The sequence below is a fragment of the Rhizophagus irregularis genome, chromosome 19, assembly GCF_026210795.1.
Source record: "Rhizophagus irregularis chromosome 19, complete sequence".
NCBI classification, from domain to species: domain Eukaryota; kingdom Fungi; phylum Glomeromycota; class Glomeromycetes; order Glomerales; family Glomeraceae; genus Rhizophagus; species Rhizophagus irregularis.
This window is the reverse complement of record NC_089447.1, coordinates 3,361,574-3,377,559: the sequence shown is the minus strand read 5'-3', so window position 1 is coordinate 3,377,559 and position 15,986 is coordinate 3,361,574. Positions and strand designations below refer to the sequence as shown.

The following is a 15,986-nucleotide window of genomic DNA, read 5'->3' as shown; positions in this document are numbered from 1 at the left end:
ATTATCCAAGCATCCTCCGGTCTTATTGACTATTAAAATACGCAAAGAGTACCCATTTTCTATTTAAATTCAACACTTTACCGAAGAAGCCTTTCTTAATAAATTTATTTATGTATTAATTTGATCTGAGACGTCGTTGCATCTCCCGGAAACCAACGGAAAAATAAACTTTATCTTTCAAATTTATCTGAATATACCGACGGTCTTTCGTAAACTTTTCTTCTTCGTCGTTACTGAATAAGTATATTAAGTATATTTTCGCTCATTTCTTTAGGATAATTAGGATAATTAAACAATTTAAAAGTTTATCCGTTTTGTTAAGAGACAACTTTAACGCGCTTTTAAGCAAAAAACCAGCTTTATTTTTTAATTGAAAGAATGTAACTAGTAACACGATAATCGAGCTATAATTTAATTTAATTTAAAATAAAAATAAAATATATTTGATTTCATTGTTTTTATCGTTTTACACAATTACTATTAGCCTATCAATAACATGACTCTCGCGTCCCTAATCTTTTCTATAGATTATAGAATCCACGGAAAAAACGAATGAACATATTCTATTAAGCAATAAAATATTAGTAAACCCTCATAATGGTAAAAAGATATAATATATATATTTTAATATCATACTTTTCCTGTTTTTCTATATTCTTCTTTACTCTCAGCTTGCGCCTTTTTAATACATTTAAATAAAACGTTTTTTGTTCGTCGGTTAGAGTTTCATAGACGGCCATTTCTTCTTTAGTCAGAAAACTTAAGAACTTCTTAACTTGTTTAGGAGTTAGAAATGGTGGTTCTTCAATAATTTTGTTATCGTTTTTTTAGACCCACTTTGTTCAGCATCAACCAATTCTCCCGCAACGGGAGGTGAAGCTAATAAGAATATATTATTAATGATCAAAATTTTGACAACCTTAATCTTGCCATAAATTTGATAATTTACATTGCGAGTTTTTAGACATTAAATCTTTTGTTTTTACGAAAAAATAAATAATTTTCTTAAAGATATTGAGATACTATATACGAAAGATTATTTAAATATTGTTCATTTTAACAACGAATCTGTTCTTAAAAACTAAAGAGACCCCCCCCCCTTTTTTAAATCAAAAAAAAAACAATAACTAGGCAGATCAATCGCCTTTGTTTAAAAAAATATGATACGCAACATAAGAATTTTAAAATTAAAAATATCATTGCCAATCATAATTTATCAAGTGATAATTATTGGTATATGCAGTGTCGATCATTTGATAATAAAAACCCTTGAAATTAGCAAATAAGATTTGAATTCCAGCTCCCCCTTGTAAATATATTTTAACTCTGCTTCCGCTAATATATAACAATTTAGATACTTTTTTCGACTATAACTATCAAAATAAAGGTAAATAATCCTCCACTTTAGGTCTTCGCTTATTTGGACAAAGCAGTGTAAAGATCTAAAGTTGAATAGCTATTAGTACATTTAGCTTTCATTTTTGGATTTTGCTTTTGTCTTAGCTTTATGTCAATGTACAAATTATTTTATGAACCACCGGGTCGTAATAAAATACTAACCTGTGATGATATAAAGGTATTTATTATAAATAAGAGGATAACTATATTTTATTTGTTACTAATTTTGTAATCAATTTAGATCTTACGAGATTTAGTCAAAGTAGACTTATTTAGACGAACTAGTAGGAGAACTTGAGTTACAGACGGAAACTTTATATCAATCCTAATTCTTTGGGGGGTCTTTAGTATATTGTGGGATTAGTATAAAAAAGTAAGTTACAAATTATATTCTGTATTTCTATTATTAAATTTTTGTTTTCTAATATATTTACAATTATACAGTTACATTGAGCAGTTTAAGAACGAAACGAGCTTCTTAGAAGCACGTTTATTGCAAAAATTGGGCTTGAACAGCTTATATTTTTGGATTAAGCTAAAGATAAACGTACTTTATTGGTGTTGTGAATGGCAGTTGCACAAAAAAATTTAAGGAATATATTATTTCAAATATGAAATTTTCGATTGTGTATCTTTACTGTTTACTCTTTTTTATGCTAGGTACCTCAAATGAATTCATATCCTGCAGAACAAAGTGTTCTTGTGCTTGATCATCATGATCAGGATCTTATAGAATCCCCATTTCCCTGATTTTAATCCTATTGAAACTTGTTTTCCTGTTATTAAAAATCGTTTTTATAAAGAAATTTCGATCATTCATGTAATGATCCCAAACATCCTCTTTTAGTAGCATGTTCTCAAATTATTTCACAAGTGGCTGCGAATTTTTTCAAGGATTCAATTTATATGTAATATAATCATGCTAGATTTAGATAGAGAAATTTAAAAAATAAAATTGTTTACTTTAAAAATTGTATAATTTACGCGATCTAATAAAATTTCTAATTATTTCACAAAAATCATTCACATATAGATTTACAGATTATTTGCATATATAATACTAATACGTTGCTAGTACATAATATTGCTATAAACACTAAATAATAGTAGAGTTCTAAATGCTTTGCGCACCCAATTTTTTTTTTATCCCCAATTGATCGATTTCGCTATAAGACAATGAAATTTTATCCACAGTAATCTGTTCGTCATCAAATATGCTTTAAAGTTGCACAAATTCTCTAGTACTATCTGATTAGTAAAAAATTCATCAAGAGATGGAATTGCTTGTTTTGGTGAAGATAATAGTAAACTTGAAGAGTTACCTACATTGGAATTTTGTACAAAAGAAACCATTTGAGATGTAATAGCAAAAAATATTGGTGTTGCATTAGGACTAGAGTTCGAAATTATAGATGTGGACCATTTTAGTAGAATTACTTTAAGTACCGTTAAATCGTGAAAAAGGTAAAGCTGGTGGTTGGGTATTATCTGTAGTACTTATAATCTAAAAATAAAATAAAATAATTTAATAAGTTACTTTGTTGACAATAAAATAATATAATTATAAATATAAAAATTACAATTTCTTTCGCTCAACATTGTTTTTTATGTCTTCCATCATAAACAAAACACGATGCATTATGTTGGCTCATTCGTATTGTCCCTTACCGTAATTCACCCTTCTTCTTGCAAAATTATAGAAAATTATTCAATTTTAAAATCAAAATTTTCTTTTGTGTAATTTGATGTTATCGTTTCTTATTTTCTTATTCTTCAGAATCAGTCATTTCCTAGAAAAATAAGTATAAGCACAATAATTCAGAGTTTATTTTACACAATAAATAACTTTACCTTTCGCTTTTTTTTCTTCTCCTTCAAAGATACTAAAATAACCATATTTTCTTTTTATCTAACAATTTCTTGTAACCAGAGAGAAATTTTATAATCTTGTAAATCAACTAATTGTGTTCCAACTCCTGTAGATTTTTCTGGTTTAAATGAAAACAAATAATCTGAAGGTATGATCCCTTTGTCACCAGTTAGTTTTCCAACATAATGGTGAACATCAGCAAGAATACTATCTATTGATGATACCTCTATTTCTAACTATTTAGATTGTGATGCTGAACCGGTAGAAGGTTTAATTATCAAATTGAGAGATATAAACTCAGATTTTTCACTTGGCTCATCAAGTTCAGTTAAGTCAATGCTATTTCCATTTGATGTATCAAAATTATCTTCATTTGAATTATCCAAGGCAGGACAAAAGTATACATTCTTGGTCACCTAAAAAATTTATAATTGCGTTTATTCAAAGACGCGTTTTAATTTGATACAATGACTCTTAAACAATACCTCATAGGCACTTACCTCGGTTGCACTGTGGAAGTGAACTTAGTATTTGGAAGAGTGTGTTTATGTGATAAAACAGCAAAGCCTGGTAAAGCCAGGTCATACTGTTTCAACGCCTAATATTTGAGCGTGGACGCGTGAGCGATCATGTGATGTCGATCATTCCGGTATCTGAAAAGTAGGTGTTCCAAACTTTGGAGTCGGGAAAAACTCACAAAATTTTATTGAATTCATTTCACGCTAAAAGTTACAGACTTATCAAGAACGCTGAAGGCCAGAATTTGTTAGTTGGGTACTTCGAGAAGCATGATTTATAGTATGCATTAGAAACTCAATTTTCATACGAAAAAACTTTAATTTGTCTCTGCAGTTTCGTCCGAAGCGTCAAAGAAGGAAATCGTTGCATCTTCGGAACGGTTGTCGAAAAAACCCAATCCTATTCAAAGGGCGTCGGGGAAAATAAATCGAAAAAGTCTAAAAATAATAATCTTACGAGAAAATTATCTTTATAACTAATTTAACTATTTATAAGAACTTTCTATACCTATTTGACTATTTCTATTGAATCTGAAAATAACTAAGGACTACTAAATGTGCAAACGTAAAACTACTCTATCCCCTATACCTACAACTTTTCTTATTAATCTTCATCTTCTTCCGTATGTTATTATATGTCCTTCAGAATCCGATTGGTACAAGTTTCGTTCGTGTTAGTATAATCGATAAATTCCTCTCTACTAACTTTTTTGTTACCTGGTTTACCCAAACCAAAATCCTTCTTGTCACTGGAATCTATAGACATAACCTCCGGTCCAGTACTTTCTGCTTCTGCTGCTCCTTACCGGGCTTACCCGGTGTAACCCTGGATCTGGCGTGCGGCGAAGATATTATAGGGAACCATATTATAGATTTTTAATTGATGAAATAAGGATACAAATGAAATTTGTTTCAAGTTATAGTTGTAATTTTAATCTTGATTTATCTTCGCGTTGTAAAGTAAGTCTTATAATCTATATAATATAAATTTGTTAATTAGAAAACTTTATTTATAGATATCTCCTTCTATAGATATTATTACCTTGATGGATTTTTAAAATAATTATTTTTGATATCAATTCAAGGATAAATAAATTGGGATTTAAGTTTGCACCAAATTTTGATTTTTTTAGGATCTTTACCTTGCAATTTATATAATCTTTATCTAGTTCTTTTCCTTTTATAAGAAATTAATATAATGTATATATATATATACTTATAGAAGCTTGTAGATAACTTGGAAAATTAGAAAAATTGATAAAATTTCATGATCAATTTAAAAATTATAATTTATAACAAATATATAGAATTTTTATTTTACGCATTCCGCATAAATACATCCTTCTATTGTCTAATACTGAGTTATGTTTGATGTTGGGGCGCATTAAGTTCTTCTATGGCCTATTTTAACAACTTAAACTTCACCATAAAACATGACTCCCATCAAGTATTATAGAAGATACATAGAAAAGTTCTCAGAATAAGGTTAGGTTAAGAACGCGCTATAATCTATTTTAACAACTTATTCTATAATATATTCTGCATTTTACACGAGTGTATAGAAAATAATAATACGGTAATACCCATGAAAGTCGTGTAGAATGAGCCAAAGTAGTCGACTGACATTATGTAATTCAGGCTCCAAAAAATGCGCATAGCGGACCTTACCTATTTTGTTATTTCATTGGCGACCCCATTTTTCATAATTCCGCAATTCGTGACCCATCACATCGGATTTAAAGAATGACCAGCCGTCCCGTAAATCACGTGACTACCTTTGTCTCACTCTCCTCTACAAAATATCCTGATTCCTGAGGTCAATCTTTTCGGTAATCCTCTATTTTTTACTTAGTACAGTAATCTAGGAATTTAGAATTTTACGGTATATTACCATAACTCCGGCCAAAAAGTCACGTGCAGGATAAACTTTGGTGTATTAGTTGCCCTAGGTACGTGACAAAATTATCACAATGTAAATAACTTTTACTGAATTTTTCAAAAATTTTTTACATTCCAGTTAATCTGGTTAAAGCGCAACCGGAACTCGAAATTATATCAAAGATATAACCAAGAAAGTTAATCATTGCACATCAGAAAGCAGCCAAAATCTCTAGCGAACATAATACGTCAATAGAAAACCCAATACTCATCGACGTACAAAATCAGCCCACTCACATCATCCAGGTATTAGAAATCCTGACTCTGATGTCTTTTAACTTAAGAGAACTCTTCTCGCCCTTTGATTTATCCATTGGGACTATATCGAACATCGTCTATGACAAAGAGAGGTTGCCTTAAGTGAGTAGGAGTGGAGATTTTTTGGCAGAAATTCTAGATTGAATGGAAGAGGATACTTGAACAATCACAACTTTTTATCACAGAAAATCAAAAAAAAACACGCCAGAAAAATAGGAATCACAGTGAAGATTCTGCAATGAAAGTTACTCTTTAAACTATTTAGAAGTGATATAAATAACCGTCTCTGCACGTGACGAGACTGTTGCCTCCGAAATTGTAGATGTTGATTCGTTGTTAGGAGGAGGTGTTCGGCGTAAAAGTTCGGCATCTTATGTAAAAAAATTTTTATCGCGTCTCGAAATCTCAAAACGCGCATTGGAGTCGAGGTTGACTTTAGAAAATCAATAACAGAATCCCCTACTCGCGATCGATCTTTCAAAATATTAATTATCTTCATCCTCTCTCTACCTCCATCCTCAAATATGCCAAGGTTATAAGGTTTGATCGTGAAGGACAGCTCAGCTGGCTCACCAGGGTTCCATAGAATTAGCTTTTAGCTTAGATAGGTAGAATTTTTACGTTTTATAAGGTATTTTTTTTTGTATTTCAATGACCTGTCTTCTGTATATTCTTTTCTGTTTAAAATAAAAATAAATTATATTCCACGCTTGTTTTGTGTAACAGTATATCAATATTACCGCCTCTTTCTTCGCCCATATGACTTCGTCCCAGGTTGGTGAAGCATGGCAAATAATATCAATAATTGCGGCCATATAGACAAGTTCATAACCAATAAGTGGAGTATAATAAACGAAGAAACTGAAAATCTTGGGACCAATCTAAAGGATTGCTAATATCAGACATAATAAATGATTAATTTTACATACGGTATTTAACAAAAGAATTAAAATAATTGATTCCAAATGAAACACTATCTTAATGTACAGTACCTTTTGCAGATAATCGATCGTTTGCTAATCCACTCATTTTTTTGTTAGAGATCCTAAAAAATATTTTTGTTCCTTCAAGATAGAGCTCCCACTCCTTCGATACCCGATTTTCATTCCTTAAATAATGCTCTTTTATAAAAGAAATCCAACTTGATATTAAACTCACTAAAATATGAACGAAAACGTAACATCAATTAAATACAAATTTATTAAATATTTGGAATTTACTGTATATATTATATACACTACGTTGTTTAACATAAAAATTGTGTAATGTGACTTATTATTTCAATTATCATTTGTTGTAACACTGAAATTAAATAGAAAATATTACCAAAAAATTTATTTAAAAGATTGAATGAACAATTTTTTTCATTACATACAAAATCGACACTGGAAATCTATAATCCAAAAAATTCGCAATGTCCAACAAAGAAAGAAAAATAAAAAAAATAAAAAAATACAACGAAATCTCTAACGAGAGAAATGAAGCTGAATAACTGATAATTCTACGCAATACGATAAAGACTTGTAATGAGATCCTTTTTCTGAAAACATATCATTACCTCATTGCTTATATCTGAAAAAATTGATAAAGTTTTCATACTATTTGAAACAGATTTTTTTTATGTAAAATACCAAATAATGATAATGTAATAAGTAATAAAGCTGAAGAGATTTCAAGTAGGAAAATTTTAAAATTTCGATAAAAATTTTTCGTTAACGTTAACTCCATAAAAATTCGCGTATACGTATTATACATTTCAGGGGTATACTAGGGTAAGGCAAGACCGTAAGAGCTAAGGCTTTATGGTATAGAAAAAAAAAACATAAAGTTTGTAACTAGAAAAGTTAAAAATATTAAAAAATCTATTAATATACAAAATGTACAAAAAACATTAGAACATTAGATTACAGAAAGTTAAGTTTCAAGAAAAAAATTTTCTTCCAAATCATAAACCATTATGATTTTACGACTAATGATATCGTAGTAGTACTTAATCATCATTGTAAGCATCTAAAATGCGGATCTTTTCCTTTCCTTAATTTGACATTTAATTATTATTTTGGTCGATGAATAAATTTCCATTAATTTTAAGTTCATGCCAATAAAATTCTTATCTTTTATGCGTGCATACTGCGGATATTGCATGTTTATAAGCACAAATACGTGATTTTCAGGAGTAATAGCGTACAATAGGCTTATTAAAGAGTTACACGAAAAACAAACAATATGAAACAAAGAAAATATGATTAAAGGCAAGAACGGCGCTAGCTGCGGGGACATTAATAATATATTTTTTAGTCGAAAAATTAGATTGAAAGTATTTTTTTTTTCTTTATTTAGTTTAGCGAAAAAATACAATTATTTGATATATACAGTATATGTACATTTTTTTTTGTGATATTATTTAATAAATAAATAATAACGAAGTTTCTTTACGCCGAAGTCCGACAAATAATCATATTTAACTCATTTTGGCTTAAAATCAGGTAAAATTCCCCAAAAATATATTTAAATAAATGTGTTGCGAATGAAAAATGTATATTAATGAATAATATATTCAAATAAATTACCAGATCACGATAACAATTCTTACGTCTTCTATAAAAGTTACCTTTTAGATCATTTCGAGGAGTACCACCATCACCCATATTTTTCTCCGACCCAGATTTCGTTAGTATTAATCTTATTGTAAGTACGCATTATATTTCACAAGTTTAAAAAAAAAATTAATACAATGCTAAATATTGTTTCGAATTTTTTTTTATTTTCCAGAATCAGCTTGTAATCTTTGGTGACGGCTTCTTCAATCAGATTAATCTGTTTGCTGTTAATCTCGGCGTTGTTTGGTATTGTCACCGGTATTTGTTGATAACATAAGTACGCGTCATTTGTGAGGCTGTGCAAATTTCACAAGGCTTATAAGGCTTAGAGTAAAATAAAAAGATATTTATACAGGTAATCTACGCTCATATTTTCTCTTACTTTTTGCTATTATTTATTTTAAATATAAATCTTTATTGAATAAAACTTTTTCTCAAAAAAATATTGATCATCTCCGCAAAATTCTAGTTTCCAATAATATTATTCTTTATCTCACATTATTCGTTATTATAATTCTAAAAACAATTCGTTACAAATTATTTGATTCCTTTGAAACTTAACACAAATTCTATTACTTATTCCATTTACACTCCATTCCATTCAGTGCACTGAATTTTACACTCCATTTAGTGTACTGAATTTTACACTCCATTTAATTTTATACTCTATTTAATTTATACTCCATCAACTTAATGAACCTTACCTTACCCAATCCTAACTCTAAAATGTATTTACTACACACGTCACCATGGTTCATTAATATCACTATCCCTAATAATCAAGTATTCCACTCATCAAAAATCCTCTACCCTCTTTCAATGAGTGAGTTTTACAAAACAAAATCCAATACTAAAAATTCTCTGGAAAAAACAAGTATATTGAATTTTTTTCCAAAATTCTTTAAAAGATTATCAAAATTGGGATTGTATAGAATTTAAAAATCCTATTAGTATTTTTCAACTTTTACCTGATAATACTATTTAAAATTATTGGTAAAAGAATTATTTATACAAATACTTTCCACTAAATTTAGAATATTTTGGTTGAATTTATTTCGAAAGTCAATTAAAGACTTACGAGTTTTTTCTAAATGGCTTCTAGCTTCACTAGTATAAATTTTAAACTGAAAAATTTTCACAACCAAATCATCGAGTGCTTCACTACTCGGATTCCTCGCTCATAAAAATAAGCACTTTACCGATTTATTTTGATAAATATTATGATTAGATAATATTATAAATAGATATACACTTTTAAAGTTAATATTGAATTATTATGTCCTAAATGCAAAATAATTCTCTTATTATTGGACATCATTTTTTTGATTTCCAAATTCCAATACATTTTATACACTTATTATTTCAAATTATCATATTTGTAATTATTAAGAAAAATGACAATATTGAAATTCTGTTACATCATCTAAATTACAAAATGTTAACTAGCACTACCACACAAAAAATATGTCTACACCCACCACTCTAAGTACTCAAGTGAAGGGGGATACTCTCGAATATGAAGTATTTATACTCTTATTATTTCAAATTATCATATTTGTAATTATTAAGAAAAATGACAATATTGAAATTCTGTTTATTGTATTATATATCATAATTTAATAAAAAAATTTAAACACTATTTAATTAACATTATAAATGTCATCTGAAAAATATCATACTTCTAAAATAGAAATGAAAGATATTTAATATTAGATAATATATAAACAATACTTTACATAATATAGTTATAAAAACTTAAAACTTCATTAGTTCATTTATATAACAAATAAATAAAATTCATAATTATATATACAAATTAAGTGAACCAGAATATGAACATATAATTTTTAATAAATTAAAAGGAATTAGGATAAAAAGATATATATGAAAAAGGGAATAGAATATAATTTACAACTATGAATTTTCTCATATATATTTATAATTTCCTTATAACATTATTGATAACAAAATCCACGAACCAATACAATAAAATTATATTGTTGATATAAATTTATAAAAAAAAATTGTTAAAACTTGTAATTAATTATTAAGAAAAAACGGTCAGAACTTTTAGATGACATGTTTTTTTCATAAAAAAATTATAAGAAGGCCAAAAATTTTTTTTAATAAAGCAAGTAATACATAATAAATATCATCCAATACATGTGTATTTTTTCATAGATTTGGATTTTTAATTTGCATAATTCTTGCAAAAGCTTGAAAGCATTAAAGTACACATTTGAATAATTACAGCAAGACTGCTAGTACACCTGGAGGTTTAGCAAAGATGTAAGGGCAAAACATGACAAACCCATATTAAAGTCATTAAAAATTGGCAAAACTTGACGACATAAATTATGCTGCGCTTTTGGGGTCACATGATCGCAGCAATTTGTATACTGGTTGCTTAGGTGACGACCATAGCGTCTTTTTCAAAGGCAACAGACCTCAAACGAAATGAAAATACCTAATTGGCTAAAGGAGAAGTCTGCTTGTAAAATTTACTGAATGTAAATTACAATTTACAAAATATATAACAGAATTTGTACAATCAAGCGACGTTATTCGTCAACTTCTGTGATGTAAAAATGTCCATGTTCACATTCCTCCTCATATATTTGCGACTCAGTTATCAAGAAAGTAGGGGTGGGGTAAGTGAGTATAATTGTTATAAAAACGAACGAAGATACCACGCATAAAAGAAGTATCAATCATTTGTTAAAGATTGAGGAGATTACACAAATGGATATACTTGGGACTTTACAAACGTGAAAGTGAAGAATTATATTATTAATAAATGATATAAGTGATAAACCATATTAAACTCTTAAATGACTTAATATCTATACTTTTGTTAAATAAATTACTCATAGATTATTATTTAGCTTTTATTTCATATTTTTAAACAATTTATAGAAATCATGTAAAACATATTATTTACCATATAACAAAAGTTAATATTTTATTTATACCAATTAACCAATTACAATACATATTAAAATGTTTCATCATAAAAACCTGTAATTTTGAATTTTTTAATAACTCCTAATCTAATATATTTTTCAATTATTTTAGTATTTTCAATATTTACTTCATTCACATCTATACCATTATTAATAACCATCAAAGAAAGTGATTTTTTTGATGTACGATTTTTCCAATTTATAAAAAATGATTCTAATTCTTCCGGAAGTAATTTTGATTTCATACAATCTAAATAATTTAATTTTATTTCATAAACACTTTTAGGTGAATATTTTATAATCATTTCCATCGCCTTTTTTTCATTTAAAAATAATCCTCCAACCCAAATTTTAATACTTTCTAAATTTTGACATCCAATAAAAACTTCTTTTAACGTTTCCAATTCATCATTTTTAAATCCAGTGGAAAGTTTGATAAGATTTGAACAATAATTTGCTATTGCTAAATTTAATGAATTATTACTTTCACCTATAATATCTCCTATATAAAATTCTTTTAAATTATTTCCATTAATTTCCAAGAAATTTATTAATAATTCATAATTTGGACTTGCATATTGAATCTTTAAAATTTGTAATTTTGAAAATTTAACATATTGTAATATTTTAAAATCTTCAAATGTTTTATTAGAATAAAATAATAAGAAAAGTTCTTTTAAATTGGTGAATTTGGTTATAAATGATAATGGTATAAAATGTATTCCTCCATCAAGTATTAATTTATTTAAAGTATTAGGAAATTTTTTTAATAAAGTAATTATATCTGTTAAATCTTTACTTGTTTTATTACTACCATATGATAATATTATATCTAAATATTTCAATTTTTGTTGAACTGAAATTAATTCTGTTAATCCATTTGATATGATCGTTTTTTTAAAATCTATTGTAAAATATTGAATTTTATTACTTATTTTTGATAATTGATAAAAAAATTCATTATTAATATCTGATCGACAATATAATTCTGTTAAATTCTTTAAACATTCTTTTGCTCCAGGATATTTATAAAATGTTATATTTGTTAATTGTAAGAATGATAATTCTTTTAATGAAGTAATTTCTTTCATATATAATTTAAATATTTCTTGTAATAATATTTGTACTTTCTTATTTAAATTTTGTGTTGAAATATTTGGTTGTTGTTTTTTAAGAAATAATCCAACTCGATAATTAATTTGATTGATTGATAAAACTTTACAAAATGCTGCATAATTAAACATTGGAGATTTTAATATTGAATTTGAAATAATAATTTCATTATTATATAAAATTTCTTTTGATTCATTTGGAAGACATGAAATTATTGTATAATAAGTTTTATTATTATAATTCCAAATACTTTTCCATAAAATTCTCACGGAAATTTCACACCAAAGTCGATTAACTAATAAGCATGAATATAAACTAATTCTATCTTCTTTTAAATATTTTAAAATTTCATTAAGACAATCTGCAAGAAGTTGTGGCATTTTATATTATTACGATATTTTTAATATTTTTAAAAAAAGTTATCGTTAAAAATGATGGGAAAAAAAGAAAATTTGAAATAAGCAACGACGAATCGTTGCATTTAAATTTACGTCTGTGTGAACAAGTTAAACTATTTATGGTTAATTAACTTACGTATTAATGTTACCATATTATACTAAATTTGGTAATAATTTGCCTACCAACTATTATTTATAAGAAATTTAATTCCTTAATATGGTAATAAACTAACCGCATGCTGAACTTGCCTCCAGCTAGCTATAATTATTTAGAATAAGTTGATCGTTACACGGGAACAGTTAAATCATGAGAACTTTTCGCTCGGTCGTTACACGGGTACAGACGTACAGTTAAATCATGAGTATGAATTAAATTTTGTACGTGTCGAAAAATTATACGAGTTATTGTCTTTTTACTCGGTCGAGCTCTTTTAATTGTAGGCTAAAAATCATATATTAAAGTAAATGTCGAAAAATTGGATAGATTTATTACTCGAGTTGACGTTATTTATTAATATAAATCGTTAGAAATTGAACAAATAATGTTCAATTTTATAAAGAATAAAATGCAAACATTTAAAGGGGAACCATATCAATCTCACAATCAACTTCATAACGCAACATTCCCTTATCTAATTCTTCCTCGACTACTAATAGAATGTTATCTTGTGTTATTTTTATTTCTACAACCTCAACGGGTGAGTTAATATTAATTAGTTTGATTTGATGGCCAAAAAGTTCGATTCCTTTTTCCAATAAAAGCTGCATTTGTCATAAATTGAAAAAAAAGTTAACAATATATCCATATCAAAACATTTCCATCATTTTGCGTTAATTAAAATAAATACATTTTTTGTTGGTTCATCAACAACTCTTTGGCTCTTTGGAATAAAAATGTCCGGATTAAGTTCACATTTAGACTTGAATCGCTCTGGCCTAATTAATAAAACAAGGTGAAATGAGCATTCTTATAAGCTTATAATTTTCATTTTATAAATACTTACAAAGGAACAAACCATTCTTTACCAGCACTATGAGGTGCATTTTCTTTTTTTATATCATTAAAATAAATATTGTCTAACGCCCTATCGTATTTTTCCAAATCATACCTGTAAGAAAAAAAGTGACGTTAATAAAGTAATAAAGGTATAAAGTATAAAGCGAATCTTTTTACTTTATTGGATCAAAATTTTTTTTGCATTTCTCTGGGTCCAGATATGATTTTCCCTTTTCGTCGGTACTCAAGCAAGCATAATAATTGGCAGGTTTAAATTGTTCCGGTCTAATATATATATACAAAACAAGGTGAACATCAGTATTTTGTATGAGCCTACGATTTCACTTTTGTAAATTTATTGTGCAAAACTTACAAAGCAGCAAACCATTCTTCACTTACAGCACGGGCTCCCTTTTCCTTTTTAATTTTATTAAATAATTCATCGATTAACAAAATTCTATCATATTGCTCTCTAGCTGTTCTGTAGAAAGGGTAACGTTAATAAATAATAACGTGAAAAAGGTATATAATGTTAATTAATTCGCTTACTTTATTGGATCAAAGTTTATAGCATTGCATTTCTTTGGGTCCAAAATAGAATCTCCATATTCGGTGGTAATCAAACAGGAATTGTAAATTTCGCATGCATCATGGTAGTCTTTGGCAATACTTCCAAAGTCTTTTTTTGCAGGGAAAATTAATACAACAACACGTTCGAACATTGTACAGTAGTTATTAAAATGGCTCATACTTACTAGGCGTTTCTTGTTCGTAATTTCCTTGGTTTACTTCTATAACGTACGACATTGGCTTTGATGACAGTGATGCTTGAAAAAAAAAAATTCTAACTTTTTGATAGTTTGAAATTTATTTATAAGTTTTTTTTTTTACTTTGTTGAGAAGGAATTAGTAATGACGACTTAAATGAAATCAAATGTTAAAATTGTTTTAACATTTATTATGTTACAATTGTTAAAAGCTATAAATAAAATTAACTTTTTTTATCCCACGATTCCTAGTTAAAGAATAAAAGTCTATCATTATTATTCAAATCAAGTATATTATGCATCATTGATATCCACAGTTCCCCGTGAAATAACTATTACGTCATACAATACGAATTTTGTTTTCATTTATAGGATAAAACCAAAATACAGGTAAAAATCTCTTTGTAATACAAATTAAAAATTTTTTATTGTTAAATTTATCATCGTGAAACCCTATAAAAAATTTTTTTTTAAGAAAACCTCCGGTAAAGTGCTCATTTTTCTAAAAAAAAAAAAAAACTCAAACATGTGTAAAAAAAATCTCAACAACGTTGAATTTTTTGCTTTAATTATAATACTGTCAATTAAGTCGGCATCACTATTACACTAAATAAGGCATTAATCAAGATGTACTAATTAAAATAAATTGTAAACCATTTGCGTTTGTTAATTGTTTGTTGTTAAAATAGTGTGGCCCCTGCATATCACTCTTGAATTTTCTCCATTATTAGATAGAAAGGATTAATTATCAACGATTTACGAAGGAAGAAATTTCAATTATTTAAAAAATTTGTGTAATAATAATTTTTTTTTTTTAGGAGGCTACTTTAAATAATTGAAAGAATTTCGAAAATTCACTAATCAACCATCAACCTTTGTGATATGCAGGGATCATGCTATTGTTTTACTTTTGCCGAATTAGAACGTGAAAGAAAGAAAAAAACTTTTTTAACAAACGATAAACGAATTATTTTTTTTTAAAAAAAAAAATATGGAAGAAATTTTTTAACGAACACAAAACAAACAAAAGACAATTTTTTAAAAGATTGAAATTTTTTTTTATGGCAACATTGCGAGGAAGATTCCCTGCTTTTTGTTGTACAGCGGCTTGATGACGCTACTGAAACCTTAATTAGAAGACATCGCGTTTGCCCTATACATTCCCA

General features: G+C 27.4%; 5 protein-coding genes across 5 annotated transcripts; 1 reads left to right on the top strand and 4 right to left on the bottom strand.

Annotated features, from left to right (window-relative positions):
* Positions 1–1,507: 1,507 nt before the first annotated feature.
* Positions 1,508–2,374, top strand: OCT59_011282 (uncharacterized protein; the record flags this gene model as incomplete). Its single annotated transcript, XM_066136400.1, has 4 exons — positions 1,508–1,576; positions 1,640–1,682; positions 1,747–1,771; positions 1,843–2,374. The coding sequence occupies 4 exons, from the start codon at positions 1,508–1,510 to the stop codon at positions 1,988–1,990; spliced, it is 285 nt and encodes a 94-aa protein (XP_066001024.1). The 3' UTR covers positions 1,991–2,374.
* Positions 2,375–3,504: 1,130 nt separating this feature from the next.
* OCT59_011281 (uncharacterized protein) lies at positions 3,505–3,984 on the bottom strand (the record flags this gene model as incomplete). Its single annotated transcript, XM_066136399.1, has 3 exons — positions 3,505–3,684; positions 3,769–3,791; positions 3,966–3,984. 3 exons carry the CDS (start codon positions 3,982–3,984, stop codon positions 3,505–3,507), a joined length of 222 nt encoding a protein of 73 aa, XP_066001023.1.
* A 2,255-nt stretch (positions 3,985–6,239) lies between these two features.
* OCT59_011280 (uncharacterized protein) lies at positions 6,240–7,011 on the bottom strand (the record flags this gene model as incomplete). Its single annotated transcript, XM_066136398.1, has 5 exons — positions 6,240–6,352; positions 6,493–6,574; positions 6,639–6,659; positions 6,723–6,863; positions 6,970–7,011. The coding sequence occupies 5 exons, from the start codon at positions 7,009–7,011 to the stop codon at positions 6,240–6,242; spliced, it is 399 nt and encodes a 132-aa protein (XP_066001022.1).
* A 4,566-nt stretch (positions 7,012–11,577) lies between these two features.
* OCT59_011279 (uncharacterized protein) lies at positions 11,578–13,038 on the bottom strand (the record flags this gene model as incomplete). Its single annotated transcript, XM_066136397.1, has 1 exon — positions 11,578–13,038. The coding sequence occupies one exon, from the start codon at positions 13,036–13,038 to the stop codon at positions 11,578–11,580; it is 1,461 nt and encodes a 486-aa protein (XP_066001021.1).
* A 594-nt stretch (positions 13,039–13,632) lies between these two features.
* Positions 13,633–14,860, bottom strand: OCT59_011278 (uncharacterized protein; the record flags this gene model as incomplete). Its single annotated transcript, XM_025330552.2, has 7 exons — positions 13,633–13,818; positions 13,905–13,992; positions 14,061–14,165; positions 14,231–14,338; positions 14,427–14,534; positions 14,603–14,732; positions 14,809–14,860. 7 exons carry the CDS (start codon positions 14,858–14,860, stop codon positions 13,633–13,635), a joined length of 777 nt encoding a protein of 258 aa, XP_025173765.1.
* Between the last annotated feature and the right edge of the window lie 1,126 nt (positions 14,861–15,986).